The sequence below is a fragment of the Hyperoodon ampullatus genome (assembly GCF_949752795.1).
Source record: "Hyperoodon ampullatus genome assembly, chromosome: 5".
NCBI classification, from domain to species: domain Eukaryota; kingdom Metazoa; phylum Chordata; class Mammalia; order Artiodactyla; family Ziphiidae; genus Hyperoodon; species Hyperoodon ampullatus.
This window is the reverse complement of record NC_136918.1, coordinates 130,520,972-130,546,794: the sequence shown is the minus strand read 5'-3', so window position 1 is coordinate 130,546,794 and position 25,823 is coordinate 130,520,972. Positions and strand designations below refer to the sequence as shown.

At 37.3% G+C, this 25,823-nt stretch overlaps 1 protein-coding gene across 2 annotated transcripts; it reads right to left on the bottom strand.

Annotated features, from left to right (window-relative positions):
* Window positions 1-1,837: 1,837 nt before the first annotated feature.
* HEMK2 (HemK methyltransferase 2, ETF1 glutamine and histone H4 lysine) lies at window positions 1,838-15,679 on the bottom strand (the record flags this gene model as incomplete). Of its 2 annotated transcripts, XM_079705480.1 has the most annotated exons (6): window positions 1,838-1,944; window positions 3,030-3,171; window positions 7,824-7,907; window positions 11,616-11,706; window positions 13,479-13,565; window positions 15,546-15,679. In XM_079705480.1, the coding sequence occupies 6 exons, from the start codon at window positions 15,677-15,679 to the stop codon at window positions 1,838-1,840; spliced, it is 645 nt and encodes a 214-aa protein (XP_079561606.1). The 2 variants fall into 2 exon arrangements, with proteins under 2 accessions (XP_079561606.1, XP_079561607.1); XM_079705481.1 differs by lacking the exon at window positions 7,824-7,907.
* Window positions 15,680-25,823: the final 10,144 nt, after the last annotated feature.

Sequence of the window (25,823 nt, the reverse complement as noted above, 5' to 3'; positions counted from 1 at the left end):
TAATTTTGACATTTTTGCTGCTGAAAGCAGCATAAGCAAAGAAAACGACAGCTTTTGGAGTCAGATCTGTGTTTGAAATGTTGCCATACTGTTTTCACTCTTTACTACTGTGTTTCTTTGAACAAATTATTTAACCTTTCTGAACATCAAAGGTGGATAATTCTATTCTTTCTGTGGATTGTCGAAAGGATTAAATGAACATGCCATCTAAAGCAATAGTTCTAAAATTTGACAGGGTGCCTAAAGAATGTTGAGAAGTACATTTTTAAAAATACAGTTTTTAGGTCTGGTCAGCAGAGTATTCCATGGGTTTATGGTGGGGTTTAGGAATGCATAATGTTGAACTTCCTCAGGTGATTCTGAATGTAGCCAAAATAAAAAATTATAGATTGCTCTCACTCTGGTCCTACACAGTCCTGCTAATTGATTTTGATAAATACAGTTGACCCTTGAACAACATGGGAGTTAGGGCGCTGACCCCCCTCACAGTCAAAAATCCACATATAACCCTACAGTCAGCCCTCCACGGTATCCACGGATTCAACCAACCACTGCTTGTGAACTACTGCAGTATGTCTTTATTGAAAAACATCTGTGTATAAGTGGACCCGTACAGTTCAAACCCATGTTGTTAAAGGGTCAACTGTATATTTTAAATGGTGGGAAAGTTACAGAAGAGGTTCCTAAATTTAGTAAAGGTAATTTGACATTTCTTGAAAGATACATGTGGGCTCTTAAAAATGTGATTAATTTGACTGCTGGGTTTATTTACATACAACTCTCCCGGACCTAAGAAAAAAATGAAAGCAGTCTGCAATATATATGCAAGAAGAAAACAGAAATATATGATAGAGGATAAAAAGCGGGAAAAACGTGACCAAGGAGAAGAATGGAGGCAGAAGCCATTCTAAATAATAGAGAATGGAGACAATAAGTAAAGGTAAACTTAAAACATTTTAAATAAAAGATTGTGTTTAATTACAGAATACACTATCATTGTACAGATGCCAACACAAAAGAATGAAAGTTCCTCTATTCCCAGCTGTTATTTATCTTTTGAGAGTTTCTTATATACACATATACACAAACTTTCTTTGTTGGTTTTTCAAAAATATACATATAGGTTAGTACTATTTTGCAACTTGATTTTTTTCACTACTCAATAGTACATCACGAACCCCTTCTGGTTCAGTATATACAGAACTGACTTGTGTTTAATGGCTGGATATGTCACTCATGTTCAGTAACATGGATATACTGTAATTTATTTTACCAATCCCTTTGCTGATGGACATTTAGGTTAACTTCATTGTTTTGCCATTACAAGTAATGCTGAAATGAACACCCTCTTCATATACAAATATAATTTTTTTTTTTTTTTTTTTTTTTTTTGCGATACACGGGCCTCTCACTGCTGTGGCCTCTCCTGTTGCAGAGCATAGGCTCCGGACACGCAGGCTCAGCGGCCATGGCTCACGGGCCTAGCTGCTCTGCGGCATGTGGGATCTTCCTGGACCAGGGCACGAACCCGTGTCCCCTGCATCGGCAGGTGGACTCTCAATCACTGCGCCACCAGGGAAGCCCTACAAATATAATTTTTTATTATATATTCTCCACATATATGTAATATATAAAATTCAAATTATATATATAATATATGTATTTACTTGCATTTGTGCAAATATTTCTGTAGGCCTGATTCCTTGGTAAAAGGAAATGCCTTACTCTTCTGCCTTTTTCTATATGACAAATTTCTGACTTTACCTGTTAACTAAGAAATGACTTCTGTTTCAAAATATGCCAAATGCATGCAGCTTTCAGTAGCACACACTGTAGATTAGGACTTGGTGAACTTGAGGACTGAAAGGATTTCTTGGCCTGCTTGCCTGGAAAGTGCAGTGGTCCCTTGTAGACCTTTTGTCTTCATTATTTTCAAAATTTCTTCTAAAACGAAAATTAAAACAAAAGGTAAAATCCAATTAAATCATATGGTGAAGTACATATTATCACTAAACAGTTTAATAAGATGATAAACAGACTATTTACAAATTCTATTTATCTAAGAAAATAGTGTATACCATGTAATTTCTATTGAAGTGAACTTGGACTTCAGACAGATGAGAGCACCTTGGATTTTCAGGGTGTTGCTGAGAATTCTAATCAGACTGAATAACTGCTTTGCAGTGGTAGCCTACTCTGGACTCAACAGAAACGTTAGTTATACTTGCTGTTACAGTAAATGATTCATTTTTTAGTTGCTTGGCTCTAATCTCTGCCCTATATCCTCCCTTTTGAATGAAAAATGCCAACGAGGGTGTGTGCAAATCATATACTGACGTTGAAAAGTGGCAGTAAGTGAAGTAGCTTATTTCTTTCAAGAGTACTGAAAAAAGCAAGACCTTCCCTTTCCAAATAAGTAACACTAAAAAGATGAAACCAAGAAACTGGGGTTACAAAAAACAAAAAAAACCCCTCAAAACCAAACAAACCGAAAACCCTAGTTAATTATGATGTGATTTGAGGGGCTGAGAATGTAACATATAAGATAATAATCAAACCTGAGATGTACAGAAAAGAGAAGAAAGATTATGGTCGATTTAGTTAACCAAGTAATCTGAAAACCAAGATATAAAAATCGTATCAGGAGATACCTTTCATGATAAAACTTCAGATGAACTAAAGGGTATGCAACAGAACTGTCAAAGACATGAAGACTAGAATATAAAGAGAAAATTCACAGGGTGAATTGAGGGTGAGGTGTTTTAGGAAGATTATAGATTCTGTATTTGAAAATTAGTTGATAAATTAGGGAAAAAACTCTCCCTCGCTCCAAAAAAGACAATACTCTTTAAAATCAGAAAAATCTACCTCTAAAAAAATCTCTCTCCTCTTTGAACATGAATGTTATGTCTGTATTATCTGTTGTCAGTGATTACATTCAATAACATTCTGGGTTACTACCATCTTTGACATAATTAGCCTTGATTTCAGCAAAGTAAATGGTTAAAAGATAAACTGGTCTGTATTACCTGGATTGTTTTCTTTAATGGTGACTAAATAGAACAAGCCTCTTGGTGAAAGGAGCTCTGGAGCCAGTGGAAACAATCTGTCCATGACTTCACGACCATTTCTGCCACCAGCCCAAGCTGCCTCTATCCCGTGACTCCTTACCTGTGACCAATTAGAAAGATTGTTCTGTTTTGACTTAAGTTACATTAAAAAAACGGAATCTTTTTGACAAGTAACGTTCACCAAACAGGTATATACTTTTTATTTTACTGCTGATGAGGAGGCAGCAGTAAAGCTGAATCTGAGCCCCACCATTTCCTAGCATGTGTGACCTTGCATAAGCCTGTCATCTTTTTTTTTTGCCCTTGGGATAGATCTTTGTGTGATTAGCAACATAAAGCTAAAGGTCCTAAATATCTGTCACCATTTCACATTTAATTATGGCAGCTGGCACTACAGGAGAAAACTCCTTCACAGAGCCCTTCATGTCTCCAAATCTTATACAGATAAGTCTGTAATCTTGATGAATTAGTTTCCTCTCTTACCTGTAAAATTAGAAAAACAACAGTTTTATCTGTAAAATTAGGAGAATGATAAAAAATTATTTTTGTCCTTTAGGAATAAATGAGGAAGTATATTTAAAGTTTGAGAACAGTGTTCTGTGCATAATAATGTGGCTTAATAATAGTTGATACTATTAATACAATGTTTAAATTCTTATACTTAATATAGAACAATTAGGAAGAAACTAAAAGGGAGAACTTGTATTATAAGAGATCTACTTTGCAGAAACAAAGTTTCAAAATGTCCCACTGTATCTGGCTCTCTTCTAGATTACTGAGAGTACTACAGCCCTTTTTTAGGAACCCATTTATTACATAAAAGTACACTGAAGCATTTTTTCCTATAATGATCTAATTATAGTATAGAAACAAAACCCAGAGTTTATATAGTATTAAAAATTTTTAGATTCTTAACATTGTATATTGTTTCTAAAACTTAAGAATACATCAAGAGATGAATGGATAAAGAAGATGTGGCACATATATACAATGGAATATTACTCAGCCATAAAAAGAAATGAAATTGAGTTATTTGTAGTGAGGTGGATGGACCTAGAGTCTGTCATACAGAGTGAAGTAAGTCAGAAAGAGAAAAACAAATAACATATACTAACACATATATATGGAATCTAAAAAAAAAAAAAAGGTCATGAAGAACCTAAGGGCAAGACAGGAACAAAGATGCAGACCTACTCGAGAATGGACTTGAGGACACGGGGAGGGGGAAGGGTAACCTGGGACGAAGTGAGAGAGTGGCATGGACATATATACACTACCAAATGTAAAATAGCTAGTGGGAAGCAGTTGCATAGCACAGGGAGATCAGCTTGGTGCTCTGTGGCTAGCTAGAAGGATGGGAGGGAGGGAGACACCAAGAGGGAAGAGATATGGGGATATATGTATATGTATAATTGATTCACTTTGTTATAAAGCAGAAACTAACACACCATTGTAAAGCAATTATACTCCAATAAAAACGTTAAAAAAAAGAATATCTTGATGAAATCACTCAAAAACTACTTAAACCCTAATACAATTATTTTCTTCCTAATCTCTTTAATGGTTTTTGTCCACATTTTAGTTTAAATTACTTACATACAATTATACATTCTGCTTTTATTCATTTATCATGGCATATATTTCCCCATTATAAATAATTTCTTGGGAATTGCCTGGCGGTCCAGTGGTTAGGGCTCCACACTTCCGCTGCAGGGGGCATAGGTTTGATCCCTGGTTGGGGAACTAAGATCCTGCAAGCCACATGGTGTGGCCGTAAAAAAGAATTTCTTTATACCTATAACCATATACATGTACAAATAAGAGAAATATGTTCTTATACCTCCTTTAAAAAAAAAACTGTACTTTTCCCTTTTCCTGTTTTGCTTGTCTGCTACCCTCTCATCTTACATACACACACACACGTTTTTCTTTTTTGTCCGTGTTTTACAGAAAAGGATTATATCTACATTCTTACCTGTATCTTGCTTTTCTCAACAGTACCATATGGAAATCTCTTCATGTGATCAGGTATAGTTCAATTTCCTTTTTAATGGCTGCATAATATTTTATTGTGGAAAAGTATCACTTCTTATTTAGCTATTGATGGGCATTCAGCATGTCCATTTGTTTAATTTTTTTTGTATCTAATTTAAATTATTCTCATATTTATCATAAGCTCCTCAATATAATTTCCCACATAGTTAATCATACTAGGGAATTTATCAGTTCCTCTGCTTTTTTTGTCATGCCTTTCCTCCTGGAGACTTCCCTTTTCTATCATTCCAAGAATTCCCTTTTTCTGGGGCCCATATCTTCCCGTTTCTTGGCTTACTCCCTTATTTTGGTGGAGCCCATTATCTGGATGTTTCACAGGGTAAAGTTACCTGTGGAAAGAGTGCATGGTGATGACAGCTTTTGCCAAGACTGTCCCTTGTCACTTCTGTTTCAATGTGGACTAGGAGCCCTCTGTGCTGGACCCTGTTTACATGCCCCCAAGGGATGATCAGCCAGGTTTGTCTGCTTGCACTAGAGACCACCCTCCAGAAGGATTGCCTGGTAACAAGCACATTCTCACAGGCCATGGAGGGGAAGTTTTCATCTCTGGAAGGAGTCACGTTCAGTGGTCTGCTGACTGCCTACTACCTGGGCTTTGCTGTGCCTTCTCCTGATCCTTTATAAGTCACAGTTACAAACCAACAGTACCTAACCTCATGTTGAGGGATGTAATAGTAAGTATAGCCACAACTTTTTATATGCACAAACTCCTATTATTTGTATGTCTCCTGGATCTAACCTCTAAGTCTCTTACCTTTTACCTTCATTGTTTCCTTCTTTTTATCTTCATGCTCAATGCACTGAAATATTTTCATTTGGTTTCCATGCCACTGATTCAGGTCTTGACAGAGACTACATTATCTTTAAATTCATTTCCTAATGTTTTACACAGTAAAACATGTTTTCAGGCTCCAGAAAATCTTTGTTGTGCTGTATTTAACCCTGCTCTCCAGCTAATTGCTCAGCTAATGGAAATTATGACACTAGCTCTCTCTGTTGGAACTGTGACAAAGCCCAAGTCATTGCCCACACTCAATTACCTACATAATTACACACACAGCTTAGGAGTAGGAATGTGGGAGAAAGGAAGCCCATTCATCTCACCATGTTCCCAGAATCTCCTCCTCATTCACTAGTCTTCCCAGTAGTCTGTAGACCTGATACACCAGGATTTACTTAACTGTCTCTCTTCTGTTACATATATAGGTTCATATTACTTGTCATCATAAATAAAGGTGCACTAAACATATTTTTGTAAATTACAATTTATATTCTGTTGTTAATCATTTTCCTAAATTAGATCTCAAAGACTGAGATTATTGGACTAAAACATTTTTGTCACGCTTGGTATTTATTTCCATAGTGCTTTTCTAAAGAGTTTTATTAAGCTGCAGGGACTTCCCTGGTGGTGCAGTGGTTAAGAATCCTCCTGCCAATGCAGGGGAGACGGGTTCAATCCCTGGTCCGGGAAGTTCCCACATGCAGAGGAGCAACTAAGCCCATGCACCTCAACTACTGAGCCTGTGAGCCACAACTACTGAGCCCACATGCCACAACTACCGAAGCCCACGTGCCTTGAGCCCACGCTCTGCAACGAGAAGCCACTGCAATGAGAAGCCCGCGCACTGCAACGAGGAGTGGCCCCCGCTCGCCGCAACTAGAGAAAGCCTGCGCACAGCAATGGAGACCCAACGCAGCCAAAAATAAATAAATAAATAAAGTTATATTAAAAAAAGTTTTATTAAGCTGCATTTCCCTCAACTGCTGTCCACCTTATGACAATGACTTTCCTTCTCACATGAGTTCATATGTCAGGGGAGCAACAACTTCTCAGTAGTAACAGCAGCAATATAGACCCTTCCCATCTTGGTAAAGGTGAATGTAATATTTATCAGCCTTTCCAGAGAGTGATCATCAAAGAATAAAATAGGTACAATAATTCAGAGGAAAGCTAGCTAGTCCATCACTAAACTTTTGTCTGCTTTGACCATCCTTTTGCGGTACGTGGGCCTCTCACTGTTGTGGCCTCTCCCGTTGCGGAGCACAGGCTCCGGACGCGCTGTCTCAGCGGCCATGGCTCACGGGCCTAGCCTCTCCGCGGCATATGGGATCTTCCCGGACCAGGGCATGAACCTGCGTCCCCTGCATCGGCAGGCGGACTCTCAACCACTGCGCCACCAGGGAAGCCCTGACCATCCTTTCTTTAAACTGGGAAATGGTTACTGCGGTTTGCCTCTTCATCACTGGAAATGCTACAGCGATGCGTGTCAGTGTTATAGCTTTTTCCTACCTGAGATGAGGACTGCTTTCCCCCACACCCACTTCCTGACACCTGTGAAAGGAGGAAAGCTGAGGCTTTCAGAAATAATTCCTATGTGAATTTAAGGTGATTAAAAATATCTTTTTTTGCAAATTTGTTATTCATGATAAAGATACACACAGATACATGAATTTAAACACCATGGCTTGATTTGGATGGGATTTTAAAGAATAGGTATGGACCACAGTTTGTATTTCCATTAGTTTCAGGTTCCTTTCCTATGTCTACCAATAGTATCCAATAATTGACAATTACGAGTAAAATGAGAGCAGTCTGTGTTATTAGTGGCTGACTGATGTCATATGATGAAGTATGTTTGACTTTTAGATAGAAAAAAGCTGAAAATATTGGTAATTAAATTTTGTTGTATGTCTTACCTCTTCAGGTGGAGTCACTACATAGGGAGGATTAAACACCAGAAGATCAACTTTTTCCTTCAATCTTGGTAGCAAGCCTTTGACCTAAAAAATGTTCAAAATAGTCAGAATTTTAAGCTGGACCCAGAAACAGTAAATAAGTAGATGGATAGATAGATATCCATCTAATCAATCTTTAAATATACTCTCTCATGTTTTTAGAAAAAATGTGTTAGAGAGCCAAATTTAAGACAGAAATGGAGATAAATATCTTTACGCTTTCATTCAGATAAAGATTATATGCATTTACCTAAAAATAAGGAAAATAAACTATTTATCAGAATGAACACTCTGCTCTTCAACAGCTCACATGTTTACATTCTGGGCTCACTTTTAGAAGATAAAATAAGATGGAGGCAAGCTCTCATATATTCTACATAGATTTGTGCACAACTTTAAAGTTATAGCTGCTAACTTACACTTATTTTCTACAACCAAGGGAAATATTTTACAAGATGACAGAAAACATATATGAATGACAAAAATATCAGAAGACAGAGTTTTATTTTTCTTTCTACTTCTTTAATTACTTGTATATATATTGGCTAAAACAATTAGATATTAAAGAAACAAAGGACTAAAAATAGTGGGAAGAGACCTGTAAAACATCAGTTGTTTGGCATTTTATAAATATTTGAACTGATACAACTTTCTATAGAATAAGAAAGATGTCTTTTTAAAGAAAGTATATTTAGGGCAAAATTCCATTTAAAGCATCCCTCTGATTGAATTAAATAATGAAGTATTTAAAAAATTATGTCTGATGATGTCATCCTATACCTTCACAGGCACAGTAAAGTAAAAATGCTGTATCTGGATGAGTTCTCACCCCTAAAGCCATTTCCTTCAATTATTACTTCACACTGACTCTCACTCATCAATTCCAACCCTGTTATTCTTCAAAGGTAACTTCTTTCTCTACTCATTTAAAAAGAGAACAGATAACTATTTTGCGGAACATAATTCAGGTGTATCTTCTGCAAGTAGAAAGGCGACTAGTTAATCTGCTGTTCTTTCTAGTAATAACATTGGTGAGGAAGTATATTTGAAATAACCAAAAGCTTTGTCTTCAATTCCATAAAGAAATTAAGTTTCCCAATTGTAAAAAGAATTCAAAAATGTAATTTTCCAGAAATGCTGAGTAAGGAAATTAGAAAAGAATTTGCTGTGTAATTATTTATGATGGCCCTGAGGTACTATATACTAATAATCATTTCAGTACTGGACTTCAAATAAAGGAACAAATTGATACTAAAAAAATAGAAAATTACCGAGTTAAAAAGAAAATGGATTTAAATGAGAAGTCACTGCAGACTGGATATAAAGTCTAATTACAGGCAACCCTCACTCATCCATATCTACCTTTTGAATAGCCTCACAGCACTAGAATAAACCCAAGAATTAAGAAGTAAGCAAAACAGGCCTCTGACAGCAAGTTTTAAATCCATACAGCAAAAGGTACTTTGTGTGAGAAGCACTTATTCAGAATCCCTTAACTCTTAGTTTAAATACAAGTCTAACTAAATTAATTGTTTGGTATTCTAGCACAAAGCACATGAAAAGAGACAGGAAAGTGCTATCAATGGGCAGCAGTGAAACATGACAACATAAAGCAAGTGTAAAGACAGACAAAGAGGAGAGAAAAAAACCCCTCAAAATCACTGCAGGCTATAGCTACTTAATGTAAAGGCAGAAACACCTGAATAAACCTTAGTAATTATCATGTATAGTACAGAATAATAACTGATATTCATATTAATGACCCTGAATCACTAAAAGGTAAAATTATGTTCATTTTGTTTTAAGAATGTAAGGAAATGCATAAGACATATATGAAAAAGATTTTCTCCTAAAACTAAAAAAGAAATACAATGAACGTACTACTTTGTGAACAAACTCAGTTATCCAAAACAATGATTTTCTTTTATACGATAGCTGTGACACTCTATGTCCAGTGTTCTGAATACAAGCAAATGTAAATAGTTTTGTAAACTGATCACAATACCTATGCTCATACCTATCTCTTCCTACCTTCTTTGCCACAAGTCAACACTCCACATCATGGTCAGCTTTCATTACTGAAAGAATCGATTCTGACAGCTTTAGAACTGACTACCACCAGTCATGTTATAATACAGCTGTGAGACCTCTCAACTTTGATTTGGAAGATGTGGGCTTAAATTCTGGATTTATCACTTTATTAATTATGTGACTTTCAAAAGTGTCCCTTACCTCTGTTAACAAAAATAGATATTCTGAATTTCTTGTACCTCTAAAATTTTATTGTTCTATCAAAAAAATATATAATACTAATTATGGACACATTAAAGAAACAACTTTAAAAATTTAGGGACTTCCCTGGTGGCACAGTGGTTAAGAATCCGCCTGCCAATGCAGGGGAAATGGGTTTGATCCCTGGGTCCAGGAGGAGCCCACATGCCGCGGAGCAACTAAGCCTGCAAGCCACAACTACTGAAACCCGCACGCACTCTAGGGCCCGTGTGCTGCAACTACTGAAGCTCGCACGCCTAGAGCCCATGCTCTGCAATAAGAGAAGCCACTGCAATGAGAAGCCTGTGCACCGCAACGAAGAGTAGCCCCCGCTCGCTGCAACTAGAGAAAGCCTGCGCGCAGCAACAAAGACCCAACGCAGCCAAAAATTAATAAATTAATTAAAAAATAAATAAAATAAAAATTTAAAGAGTGAAATCACCACACTGATTATCTTTCTTGATAGTCTAATTTTTAATGGCAGTAACAACTTCTAGTGATATGTATAGAATTTCTTAGATCTTTGGCTTAATTCCTTCTAAGCTGTAAAATCATTTGTGAATTTTAAAAAAAGAAAAGCTCAATACCCTTATCAGTACAAGAATAATACAGGTCAAGAAGCATGGAAAGCATTTTATATTTCTTATGCTCACCTGGTACACACTATTATGATTTTTGCTTATAAAAAGGCAATCACATTTAAAACTGAAAAAAAGTTCAGAATCATCCAAATTTTACTAATATAATGTAAAATGTTTTAAAAAATGGAACTGAAAAACGTACGATGTGTAACTTAAAATGATGGTTCTGTAGTTGTCATTTGTTGTTTTTACCTGCCCAGGAACCATTCTGCCTCTCATCTGATTACATGTCCTTGACTTTCATTGGGGAAACTCTACCTCCTCTCATTCTCAATCCAAGTGGCTTGGATTATCCCAACCGAGCTGCTGGAGTGGGACTATGACTCAGGCTCAAGCCAATCATGTGCATATTCCAGTCCCCCTTGAGAGATAGGCATATGACTAAAGCTGATATAAATGGTACTCATTCTGGGGCTTCTGCTAGAGTAACTGAATAGAAAGTGTTTCTTTCCCTGTGAAGTTGCTGAGAAACAAGATACATACATGAAAGTATCTTGTTACCATGAAGGGAACGACTGCTGAGGAATACAGCCACTAGAGAGAAGTTTACAGCTAAGAAAAAGATGCCTGTAACATCATTTGAGTTCCTGACACTGTTCACTCTTTTTATTAAAGCCAGTTTGAGCATTCTTCTGACTGAAAGATACCTGATCTATACAGGCCAAGAGAAAGTCCCTTTGAATTATGGAAAAGATGGATTATATCAGTCAAGAATTTACTTTGTTCAGCGGGTTAAAAGTTAATTAATGACTCAAGTTTATTTGACCTAAATCACCTTGACCTTAACTTACTTGAAAAGAAAATTAATTATTACAGTACTGGACAAGAACTAACAGCTTACCAAATCTGTAATTATTGGTTGAATGTGGACTTTGTTACAGCGTGCTGTCTCCAGTGTACATGCTGCTGCCTCAGGGTTGACATCAGTGCACCTATAAACAGAAAAGAAACCAACTACATCCTGTGTCTACGGACAAAAATTCAAGGAATGTTCTACTCCTTTTACATAAAGTAGATCTATAAAAAAATCGGAATGCTTTAATTATGGTGAATAAAAAAAAGAACTCAGATTTGTTATACTGATGAAAAAGATTGTTATATTGATATAATGTCCAAGAGTAGAAGAATACACTTACATGCACACATATCTGGAGGAATTTATTAAATTATGAATCCAGCAGAAGAATACTATATAGCTACCAAAAATGAAGTTTAAAAGGAAAATGCTCATCATATAATATTAAATGAAAAACATAGGAAATGAAAAAAAAAATAGAGGAAACACAGTTGGACCATGTGTGGTAAAATTTATAGGTGATTTAAAAAAAATTATTTATTTGGTTGCGCCTGGTCTTAGTTGTGGCACGTGGGCTCCTTAGTTGTGGCAGGTGGGTTCCTTAGTTGTGGCATGCAAACTCTTAGTTGCAGCACGCAGGTGGGATCTAGTTCCCTGACCAGGGATGGAACACAGGCTCCCTGCATTGGGAGCATGGAGTTTTAAACACTGCACCACCAAGGTGATTTTTATTTTCTTCTTTATATTTTCTATATTCTCAAATCTTCTAAAGAGAAATTTTATTAACTTCCATTTTTTTCTGATAATCAACTTATTTATCTAAAATAAGATTCATTTTTTTATTCCAATAATTTAATATAAAATTAAAGTAATAAATAATATGAAAAAAATTGAGAAGATGCTGAGCTGGTGCAGGCCCAGGCCCACGTAGTACCAAGTTAAGGAGGTAGGGAGGAAGGTGGGGAGGCAGGAGGGAGGCAAACTGTCCTGCACAATGGTGAGGAGGCAGCTCAGAATGTGGTGGGTGTTATTAATGGCTGGTTTGACACTTTGGTGTGTACAATGTACTAAAAAAAGACAAAGGGAATTCTAAATCCTTCTAAACCAGCTGGTGAGGGAAGAGGGCAGGACAAGGATGGGGATAAGGGAACCAATGTAGGCCTTCTGAAGGCCTCTGAGGGGAGGGGCTGGAATGTACTGTGTGGTTAGCAATGAGGTGGGAATGGATGGGAAAGGGCCGAAGTGAACTGTACCATGCAGTGAAGCAATGGAAGAAAGACCCACGACTTGGCCAGCAAAGCCGGGGCAAAGGTCTGGGGAGGGGAGGAAGAGAGAGAGAGGGACTGGGTCCCAGTAGCCTGGGTGCAGTGGTTAAGAATCCACCTGCCAATGCCGGGGACACGGGTTCGACCCCTGGTCCAGGAAGATCCCACATGCCACGTAGCAACTAAGCCCGTGCACCACAACTACTGAGCCTGCTCTCTAGAGCCCGCAAGCCACAACTACTGAGCCTGCATGCCACAACTACTGAAGCCCACACGCCTAGAGCCTGTGCTCTGCAACAAGAGAAGCCACTGCAATGAGAAGCCCGCGCACCGCGATGAAGAGTAGCCCCTGCTCGCCACAACTAGAGAAAGCCCACGTGCAGCAACGAAGACCCAATGCAGCCAAAAATAAATAAATAAATTTTAAAAAAGATTCAAATTTAGAGATGACCTAAAATTATTATGTTTCTTATATAATTATGCAGTATGATGGAATGGTTTTGAACATGTAATTATAACTTTTAGGGAAGCATAACTTGCATCTGAGTACTCACTACGCTTAAATAGACACTATCAGATACATATTATTTACTTACAAAAATGATTTCATTCAAGCAAGATGTGGATGAATTTGTATACTTACATGTACAAAGCTTGAGGACCTATCATAGAGGCTAGGAATGCAGATACCACTCCAGACCCTGACCCTACTTCAAGGCATATTTCCACTCTAAAAAAACAAAATAAAACAAGTATTAGTAGTGGTATTAAAATACACATCTCGGAAAATAACTCATGCTACTTGTATGTCTGTTTCTCCAGCATCATCCCTCACCTACAAATATATGGAAATATAAAACAAATTTATAAATAAGCTGATTTCCGACAACCACTCTGTGCTTAATACTGAATAGTTCAAAACTGTTTTGGGGTATGTAATTTATTTTAAGTCTGTAAAATAGTAATATAACAGGTAGTTTTCAATTAATTTCTATAAAACATTACATAAACCATGGAATGTTAATTTAGGGTTGGAAATATTAATATGGAAGACATCAGCCCTTCCCACAAGGAGCTTCTAGTTTGGTATTTCCTAAAATGATAGGATATTATTACAATATTTATTTATGAAAAACATTTTCTCTGTCACTTTGAAGTAATTTGTAAGTCCATCCGCATATCCTAGGGAAAGAAAAGTTCCCCCATTCTACTGATAACAGATTTAGAGCAGCAAAGAAATTCCCTATTTGTACAGCTCTACACTGAATTGGGAAAATATCTGAGTATCTGATCTTAGAATATTAATAATACTCCTAAGAATGCTATTGAATATAATAAACTCTTGATTCTACTGTATTTGACCTTCCCTATAATCATATATATACATCAAAGGCACGAATTATCCCCATTACAGAAATAGGTTTGATGGGATACAGGGGCCTCTCTAGCGCCTAACTTTCCAAACAACTATTCAAAAACAACAAACTCCAGGGGTTTCTCACTTTTGGAACCATTTCTACACATCTGACAAGCCTTTACTGTGCTGTAGGAAGGTCTGTTGAATCTTCCCAGGCGGCTTCTACTTGAAAATAACTATTGTGGCCTCATAAATAATTAAAACTCCAAGACCAGAAATACCTAAGACTTTAAAACAAAATCGGTTCCTTTTAAAGCACACTTTGCAAGGCACTTTGTGCTTGTAAATCTTTCTGTGATATCTTGATAATAAAAGACAAGTTATAAAACAGTACTGTCCCATTCTATATTCCAGTAAATCCAAAAGTTCCACCGTTCACAATGAAAAACTAGTTTAACAATAGTTGGGGCATTTTACACATGGAAAAATCTGACCACGAGGGATAAATAAACACAATATGGATCTTTGAAGCCTGACAACTCTTTGTTTCATCCTGAGGAAACCCATTTCAACTCTTGATCTTTACATAAATCTAATTATCCAAATTTCCTTCATTTAAAAAATGACAATGTAAGTATTCACTCTTTTTATATTATTAATTTAAAACTTATATGAGCACTTCAACAAATCAATTTTAATACTTATTAGGAGCTAGGGTATCTTCTATAGATAGCTAGCTGCATGTAACTTTAATTTTTTTAGTTCAATGAAAAATTCAGTACTAGTCACAGCTCAAGTGCTCAGTAGTCACATGGGGCTAATGGCTGTTGCTAGATAGCTGACTATGCTATTCAGTAGGTTTAAATACACTCCACTACTCCAATATTTTACAACCTCATTTCCTTTTTGTGCCCTTCCATTGCTAGAGGATGCTTTTATGTACTGAGTAAATTAATGCCATGCGACGCTGATATTTACTAAAAGTTGTAATATTAAGACGCAGCGTTTTCAGAATGTTTTGCTTTTGAACGTGTTATAATATCGCTACTCTCGGGGGCTTAGGGTCCTCAGTTAACAACTGATAGGAAAAGATACATCCCGGCGTGGTGAGGAAGCATGGAGCCCCTGAAACCAAAAGACCACCTTGGCAACTGCGGACAGATCCCCGCTACACTGACTACGTGTATCCACGGAAAAATCCTCAGTTACAGTGTTCTGGTGTCAACTGTCGCCAAGTGGACCGACACCGCCTCCTCTAGGGGACGGCGGCGACAGTCCTTGCCTTGATCGTCCGCCGCCGCCTCTCCAGGACTCCCGAGCCCTCTCCCGCGGGGACCCTCGCCCTCCTCGCACCCCGTGAGTTCGGCTGCCGCCGCCTCGAGCGCGTCCAGCAGCAGGAATGTGTCCTCCGCGGGCTCGTACACGTCGCTGAAGGAGCCACGGCCCACATGCCTGTGCAACGGCGTAGGGAACCAAGAGGCCGCCATCTTTCGCTCCTCCGGCTCACGCTTATGCGCAATGCGCATGCGTGCGTGCAAGGGCGCAGGCCCAGCAGTGGGGGCGGGGCACCGGGGGGCGGAGAGTCGCCTCGCTTACAGGTTGTCAGGAGATGCACTTGGAATGTCTAATTAGACGGTTATGTAATCTGCAGCTACTAACATTTGCTTTCCTCTTTAGAGTATTAAAATTTGTTTTATTTTATGGACTAGCACCGGATAGAGGCAGCCTCTATTGTTTTTGATTAAGGGGAATGTTTTCTCTCTCTATTCTACACTTAGAAGTTTCCTTCTATTCCTAGTTGGCAAAGATTTGAAAAAATACATAATGTAATGGTTACTAAATTTAACCTTTTTTTTTTCTTTTACATCCATTGAACTTTCAACATTGAGCCTTAAGGTTAAGATTTGTTTTCCTTATTTCATTTTTAGTAGTGCAATATAGTACAAAAATTGCCTTTCTTATGTTGAATCATGAATGCTCTCTTTTTATAAACCTCACTCAAGCAAAACGATGCATTTTTCTTTTATTTAATACACGGTTGAATTTGAAATGCTAATGATCTAGCTCTGTTTTGTATCAGGGTTATGCTTCCTTAGGACATAGTTTCTGGAGCATTTGGTAGAACTACCCATAAAACTGATTGGGCTTGGTGCTTTTAGTGGGTGGTTCTCTGGTGTTTGGGGGAATCTTTTATAGGTTATTAGACTATTCAGCTATTTGCATTCTTTTTGAGTCAGTTTTTGAAATTTCTTTCTCACTAAAATATTTAAATTTGAGAAATAAAAATACAAAGTACTTGGATAACATTTTTAAAAACCTTGAATATCCACCACCCAGAATTGACAATTGGTAGTATTTTCTCATGTTTCCTTAAAATAGTTTTAAAATATAAGAACTAAAATATTACAAGTGAAGTGGATGTTCTTTCTGTACTCACTTTCAGTTCCATTTTGTAATCCTCAATCCAAAATAACTTCTTTCATGGATTTAGGATCCATCTAACCCATGTTTTCATGCTTTTATTCATACATTCATAGACAACATCTGGTTTATGTGTTTTCAGATTTGTGTAACTGGTGATAGGTTGGACGTATTGTTCTTCAAATTTCCTTTTCACTCAACCTTATCTGAGATTTGTGTTTTGGTATATAAAGTTAGTTTACTCCTCTTAATTGCCACATAGTCTTTTTGAAATTATAAAACAATTGCTATCTGGCATGGATAAATATCAATTGGTAAACATTTAGTTTTTTCCAGGTTTTCACTGTTATATGAACGACACTGTAATCAACTTTCTTAAACGTGGCTTTTTCTGGTCTTTACAGAAATTTCCTGGGATTCAACCCAGAGTGGATCAGCAGGGTTGTAATGTGTACACATTTTAAAATTTACTTGACATTTTCAAATTTCAAAATTTCTCCCCAAGCTAATTTTACTTATTTATATTTCTGCCACCATTTTGTGGCAGATTTTAATATTTAATATTGTTAGATTTATTTTTTTATTTATTTTAAATTGAATTGTTCTAATTGCTAACTGAGGTTAGGCATATGTTCATATTTTCATCATTTGAGTTTCTTCCTTTGTGAACTATCTGTTCATTTTTGCATGTTTTTCCTTTTTGGTTTTGTTTTTATTTTTACCAAGGTTAATAACATACATAGTCCAAATAATTCTACATGATTTATTATGAAAAAACAATCCACTCTAGCACCCCAGCACCCAACTTCTCATGTCTCATTTCCCAGGGGTGGCCATTTTCAACTTTTAGCTGTTTCTTTGTCCATCTATTCCCATCTTTCTATATACCAAGCTTATAATGATATTACTTGATTTGTCAACTTTAGCGTTATCTGTTGAGTTCCCATAGTAGGAGGTAAAGTTCTCATGATAGAAGGCAAGAATTTAATTCTTCTGCCTCAAATAAACAAATGCAATTGCCACCCCCTCTCTCCCCATGTTCTCAATATGATTATATCATGATTTTTTTACATTATTTTTTATATAAATGCTACTCAAAACAGATGTGTAATATACTAGTTACATTTGCTTTCTTGTACAACTTTTTGCTTTTCCTTAAAGTTAATAATTATCCAGTATATTAGTTTCCTAGGCCTGTCATAACAAATTACTACAACCTAAGGGGTTTAAAAGAACAGAAATTTATTCTCCCGTAGTTCTGGAAGTGAGAAACTCAAAATCAAGGTGTTGGATAGGCCATGCTCTCCATGAAGCCTCTAGGTAAGAATACTTCCTTGCTTCTCCTAACTTCTGGGGGTTACCAGCAATCCTTGACCTTCCTTGGCTTGTGGCAGTGTAGCGCCCATCTCTGCCTTAGTCTTCACATGGCTTTCTTTCCTGTATGTCTTTGTATCTCCAAATATTTCCTTAGTAGGACACCAGTCATTAGATTTAGGGCCCTAGCTATTCTAGTATGACCTCATTTTAACTTGATTATATTTGGAAAGATTCTATTTGCAAATAAGGGCATATACACAGAGGTGGGGGTGAGTGGATGGTTTAGGACCTCAACATGTCTTTTGGGGGAATATGATTCAACCCACAACACCTAGTGATAAGTACTTTTTCACTTGCATAGTGTTCTACATATCAAAGTTCAGCCTCAAAGTCTCTTATAATTGTTTATCCTCTGCCTGCCCACCACCCCGCCCCACATATATTTAAAGACATTGAGAATACCGATTATTTCTATCTAATCTATTTAGGCACCAATATATGGCTCTGGGGTTCATTCCTTAGTTTTGCCTCTTCACCTTCATTCTCAGGCTAATCCTCTTTTTGGTACCAAGATGGCTGCATCTTTACAGCTTCATGTCACCAAATTCAGTGGAAGAGTCTTTTTTTCCAGTTGCTTGCACAGAAGTCCTTGTCATTCGCTCTTTCTTATTGGCTCCGAATAGGTCATGTGCTAATGATTGACTTGATCCTGTGACCAGGTAGATGACATGAGCTCCCCCAACCTCTCTTGGGATGCGGAGGGGGTGGGCCCAACACAACCAGAGAGCCAGAATGATCCACCAAAGCAAAATTGTGGTACTGATATAGATGCTGGGCAAAAAACATGAGCTGTCTACTACATGAAAGTTTTTCATATGTTTGGTAATTATTTGCCTTCAGTTTGTTATTGCATTTAGATTTTGTTTTTCAGTATTTTTTGCTATGCAGATATTTTAAAATATTTATTAAATCTACTTTTAAAGTTTCTGATTCTTGCATTGTGCTTAGTAATGTCTTTCCCACTCTCTGCTCTTTATTTTCTGGTTTTAAAGTATAGACTTCACTATATTAATTGGATCTACCTTATTACTTAGGTCGTTAGATCTTCTAGAATCTTATTTTATATCTACTTGATTTTCTATGGCCTGAATGAAGTGATTTAATTGTCTATAATTGATGCAATCAAAAGTCTTTCATTATTAGCATGCTCCTGTCTACTTATATATTTTTTGGTAGTTTTTGAATTTTCATGATATACCAGTTGGGTCATTGATATTTATGATCAATACATCTTATTTGAGGATTATGTTTACTATAAAATGTCTTTGTCTTGCTTACTGCTTTTTGTTGTGAATTCAACCTTGCTTAAGATTAAGAACACAACACTGCTTTCTTTTTGTTTCCATTTTCTTACTATGCCTTTGTCCTTTTTTCACTGTAATTTTTTCACCCTTAAACTTTGAAACACACACATGCGCACAAAGACATTATGTTCTCACAGTGTTCCCACTGATCAGCATCATATCCTCTCTTAATAAAGATAAAAATGTTAGCATGCTTTCACTTGTTTCTCCTAATGTCTCCCAACCCCATTTCACATGTTGAGATCACCTGAGAATTTAGATGATACTTTTGTTTTTTTTAAAAACAGCTGACATGGGCTTCCCTGATGGTTCAGTGGTTGGGAGTCCACCTGCCAATGCGGGAGACGTGGGTTCGTGCCCTGGTCCGGGAAGATCCCACGTGCCGTGGAGCGGCTGGGCCCGTGAGCCATGGCCGCTGGGCCTGCGCGTCGGGAGCCTGTGCTCCATGGCGGGAGAGGCCACAGCGGTGAGAGGCCTGCGTACTCCTAAAACAAAAAACAAACAAAAAAACAGCTGACAGTGATTTTAATTTAATGACTCTACTGGCTCTCTGATCCACATATTTATAGTATCCCATGTTTTTTCCTAGGACTCATATTTAGCTGGAATACATCCTTTATTAATTTTTACTGATGGTAGTATCCCAAATATCTTTATTTTACTCTTCAACCTAAGAAGTAGGTTGTGTGTGTAAAGAATTCTAGGTTGAGAATCATTTTCCCTTAGAATTTTGAAAACATTTCTCCAGTGTCTTCCTAACATCCAGTGCTGCTGATGAGATGTAGTGCCAATCTGAGTCTTATTCCTTTATGGAAAATGTAATTTTGGCCCTGGAAATGTATATTTTTGGTTTTCTGAAAGACTCAAGGTAGGAGATGCATATCCATAAGTATATCTATATGTGTGATGGTTAATTTTATGTGTCAGTGTGGTTGAGACATGGTGCCCAGAAACTTGGTCAAACCTTATTCTGGATGTTTCTGTGAGGGTGTTTTCAGATGAGATTAATATTTAAATCAGTTCACTTGTATTAAAGCAGATTGCTCTCCCCAATGTGGGTGAGCTGACACCCAATCAGTTGAAGGTCTGAATAGAGTAAAAGACTGACCTCCCCAGAGCAAGAGGGAATTCTGCACCAGATAACCTTTGAAACTGCACTACCACATCAGTTCTTCTGGTGTCTCCAGCTTGCTGGACCACCTTGCATATCTTGGGACTTGTCAGCCTCTGTAATTGTGCAAGACAATGCCTTGAAATAGAACTCTTCCTATATATACACATCCTGGTTCTGTTTCTCTGGAGAACACCAACTAATACTATATGTGTATATTATACTTTTCATTTTGTTAAATACTTGGTGGACTCTTTCAATGTGATCAGTCTTTCTTCCATCAGTTCTGGGAAGTGTATTTCTATGTTTTCTTTGATTTTCCCTCTCCTTCATTCTCTGTTCTTGTCTCCTGGAAATCCAGTCATATAGATGGAGATACACCTAGATGTCTTCAGGTCTTTTTATTTTTATTCTTTCAATCTGTCTTAGATTGGGTTACCTGAAATGGACTCTGAGGTATGTGTACAGGAAGTTTATTGCCAAAGTTCTCTAAGAAACAGTATCTGTGAGGGGGAGAGAGGCAAGGTAGGGAAAAGGGAGAAGTTGAGCCATAATGCAGTTGCAACCAAGGCCTCAGCTGACCTTACATGGAGCTCTGGAGCTGGGGTGACCCTTCAGATTGTCCCAAATTCAAGCAAGGGGACTTGTGTGCCTTTGGGGAAAGGACATATAACCTTGGGCAGACAGTTCTCTTTCTTAAGGGCAATTCCTGCAGAGAGACTTGGCTGTGAGCTGTCAGCAGCCAAAGGTGGTGGAGTGCCTTGGTCCCTAAGGGGCAATCTGGGTGACATACTACAGCACTCCCTACACCATCTCTGCCATTTAGAGGGAAATTCAGGCTTCCAGCTAACATGTCCTCTCTTTAGTTGAACATATTCTGCTTTTTGCCTTCTCTAGTGAGATTTTTATTTGGTAAGCCTTTTTCTTCCTAGTATAGGGTTTTAAAAAATAATAATCTTTTGTTTCATGGAGGCAATATCTATTCTCATCCCTTTGAGATTTACTTTTTTTTGAAGTTTCCATTTGTTTGCTGTATAAATTCGAATTTGGTGAAGTTTCCTTTTTTCATTATGTTGTATGTTTCTCTTTCATGGTGTTTATTTACCTCAGGTGTTTAATTTTCGATTGCATGCTCATCTTTGTAGTTGAGGTTCTGTTAGCCCACGTATGCTTACCACAGTTAGCCTCCAGGGATTTTGAGAAGATGAGGTGTTGTGCTGCCAGGCAGGGCATACCAGTAACTTCTCTTAAGGAAGTGGAGCTCCCTGTTTCTCTTAAGCATGGCCTCTGGCCCAACACTCATACCCAATACTCCAGTCTGTGTCTGTTATCTGCTCAACAGAGGGAGTTAGAGGAGAGTTAGAAATCGCCTGCCTACTGCTCTGATATTGATGGAATCAGCCACCCTGGTGGTTGCTCCAGGATTCCCTCCAACTCCTTGTGTCCACAAGCCGTACACTTGGTGTTCTCTGGTCACTCCTGACTTTCCTCTGACTGTCACATCCTTCCTGCTCCCTTTTTAGGATGAGTGGGACACTGTATCACCTCACTCCCTGTATCCTTTCCATCTTCCTTATAGTAAGTCTTCCTGGATTCCTGAGGCTGCAACCCTCAAAAACTACATTTTTTAGATTCCCCTGAAGCTCCAGTTTTAGATGTGATTTAAATCCCACCAATCATTTACAACCACGTAAGTTTTGGAAGGAAGAGTGGAACACTCTGATGTAGAGGCTGACTTGTTGCCTGTGTTATTTCTGCTGGCAAGCTGCATTGTAGAGGAGTTTGATTCTTTTGCAACAACTGTGACAGGATTCTCAGTGTTAGGCCTCTAGCTTCATGGGTATCGAGAGGCAGAGCACAGTTCCTTCATTTTGCAGCTGTAGATGGGCGTATATGTGATTTGAGCCTGCAGTTAGCAGCTACAGCAGCTGATTCCTGGTTCCATGGTTTCCTGACTGTGGCAGGGCCAGTAGCTCAGTTCTGTAATGTGCCTTTAGGAGGTGTTCCTGGAAGTTCAGCTCAGAGCTGATCTTCTTTAAACCTTTCAATGATTATAACACCCATTGGATATCATATTTTAAAAATTCCTTTTAGGGCCTCCCTGGTGGCGCAGTGGTTGAGAGTCCGCCTGCCGATGCAGGGGATACGGGTTCGTGTCCCGGTCTGGGGGGATCCCATATGCCGCGGAGCGGCTGGGCCCGTGAGCCATGGCTGCTGAGCCTGCGCATCCGGAGCCTGTGCTCCGCAACGGGAGAGGCCACAACAGTGAGAGGCCCGCATACCACAAAAAAAAAAAAAAAAAAAAAAAAAAAAAAATTCCTTTTAGCTTGAACTAACTGGAGTGGATCCTATGGTATGCAACAAAACCCTCACTGATACATGGGGATTCCCTGCATTTTCTGGTATGTTGTGATAATACCTTCTTATTTCAGAGATGTTTTACATTTGTTATTTTAAGGATATTTGGTTCCATCGTTACTGGTGGTTTTGGTGGTATGGTAGTAAAATCAAATGCTTAGGCATTTTGATTTCATCTTCTTAGTGAGAATTCTTTTTTCTCAGTGGCAATGGAGTCTAATAGCATATTGCAACAAGGTATATTTCTACTCTTAAAAAGGCTTTGGTATAAGCCTCTTACATAAGAGAGAATATCTCCTCTTTTTTTCTGGCAAGATATATATTTAGCTGGTTCTTGTCTCATCTTAGCCTGGCTTGCATTTTAATAGAAACCACAAGTTGCAGCTGGCTCTTTTCATGATATCCAAGAGTGGAACCAACCTTGATTAGTTTACAAGTCTCCTCTTGGTGTAAGGGGGTTATGTAGATTATTTAAGTTAATTACACTATAGTTTAGTAGTTAGTGAAATAACACATGATTTGAAGATAGAACATTTTTAGTGCTTCTTCAAGAATGACTCTAAATCTTTCCAACCAAAGAATTCTTTTCAAAAATTTTTGTTTGTTTATTTTCATAAAGCATCAACTTTTCAGGGTTGTTCACTACACTTAAAGCACTATGACACAGACTGGGAGAAAATATTTTCAAAAGACACATAAAGTACTGTTATCCAAGATATACAAAGAACTCTCAAAACTCAACGATAAGAAAACAAACAACCTAATTAAAAGCTGAGCAAAAGATCTGAACAGACACCTCACCAAAGAAGACATACAGATTGTAAGTAAGTATAGTTAGGAAATCTCAAATTAAAATGATGAGGTATGAGTATACACCTATTAGAATGGTCAAAATCCAAAACACTGATAACACCAAATGCTGGTAAAGATGTGGAGCAATAAGAACTCTCATACGTTGCTGGTGGGGATGCAAAATGGTACAGATAGTTTGGAAGACAGTTTTATGGTTTCTTACAAAACTCTTAAACATACTCTTACCATATGATCCAGCAATCCTTGATATTTATCCAAAGGAATGGAGAACTTATATCGAAACAAAAGCAGCTTTATTCATAATTGCCCACATTTGGAAGCAACCAAGATGCCCTTCAGTAGGTGAGTGGATATATAAACTGTGATACGTCACAGACAATGGAATATTATTCAGCTCTTGAAAGAAATGAACTATCAAGCCATGAAAAGACATGGAGGAAAATTAAATGTATATTTTGAAGGGAAAGAAGCCAAACTGAAAAGGTGATATATGGCATGATTCTAACTATACGACATTCTGGAAAAGGCAAAACTATAGAAACAGTAAAAATATCAGTGGTTGCCAGGGTTTAGTGGGGAAGGAGGGTGAACAGACAGAGGATAGAGGACTTTTAGGGCAGTGAAACTATTCTGTATGATACAAAATGGTGGATACATGGCATTATACTTTCATCAAAGCCCATAGCATGTGCAACACTAAGACTGAAGCCTAATTGTAAACTATGGACTTTGGGTGATAATAATGTGTCAGTGAAGGTTCATCTATTGTAGCAAATATCTCACTTTAGTAGGGGATGTTGACTGTGGGCAGGCAGTATGTGTGTAGGGGAAGGGGGTATATTTAAACTCTGTACTTTCCATTCAATTTTTCTGTGAATCTAAAACAGCTTTAAAAAACATACTATGACACACTAAAAAAACAATATATATATATATATATATATATATATATATATATATATATATGTTATTGGTTAGATTTAGAAGTATAATTTTAAATATTTTAATGAAAATTACAGTTAAATGTGGAGTCAAAGATAAGCATGTTTTAGTTAATGAAATGCTTTCTATTATTATTACTATTATCATAATTATTATTGACTTAAAAATCCTCAGTAGACATTATAAATTTAGTGATCAATGATGTTCATATTGAAAAATACGTATATATATACTTGACAGAATTGGTTTTTGTTCTTCTGACATTGCTGTTGTTAATATTCTCATGCTATAAAAATCTCAGTTAAAAATGTTAAAAAGAATCTCTCCAACACTGCATAGCCAGCACAGTAAGCGGTATGGTTACCTGCCAATACAGCTCTTTTTGCATCAGCCAGTTGAACTGTTAAGATGGTTACTCATCCACTGGATAATTTCACAACCCTCTTCTTAAATTTGGTTGCTTTGGACACATTCTACCCTGGAAACAAAATCTAGGCTCCATAATACATTCAGAAATAGTAGACTCACGTCTCTTTTCCAGCTGGTACTGGTAGGGTTGACACATTTACTTCTGCACCATAGGAACGGCTGCTAAAAAAGCTCAAGAATGCATTCAATTCCATTACTTTGGCACAATGCAAAGTCACGTAGAAGAGTGAGACTCTCTCAGCCTCTCTATATTGGAAAATTAATTCTTTTAACTGCTTTAAAAAATCTCTACATGTGCTCAGATCTTATGAACTTAGGATCAGCAATGACCTCATCACCTTCAGCTGGTCTAAAAGTTATCTTTGGCTGCTGTGTACTTTATGAAATCTTGTTAATTATGACTGTTTTTCCTAGTTATAAGTCCTTCTGGGTAAATTTTTATAAAACATTCATTTTTATCACTTACATAACCACATAAAATATTTTCATTGGTGTCAAAATGTCATGTTATTGCCAAACAGATTCCATTTCAATTTCTAGAAATTATTGGAAAGTTAATATTCACATTTTAATGGCACCCTTGCTGTAGTGTTAAGTCATGTTTTATTGAAATTCCCAACAGAAGTCATAATTACATTGTGTTTATACAGGATAAAGCACAGAAATAGACCACATGTCCAGTTAATCTCTGTGGTTAATGATTACCCTTTCCTTTTTTTTTTTTAAAAAAAAGACAAATCATGAATAAAATTCAGGGTCTTTTTGAAACTAAGTTTTCATGAAAATGATCATCATGGATACTCATCATTCACTTCTCTTTTCTGCACAGTGATATTTTAGTTTAGGAATCATAAACTGAATCTTTCCCCTGGCTCA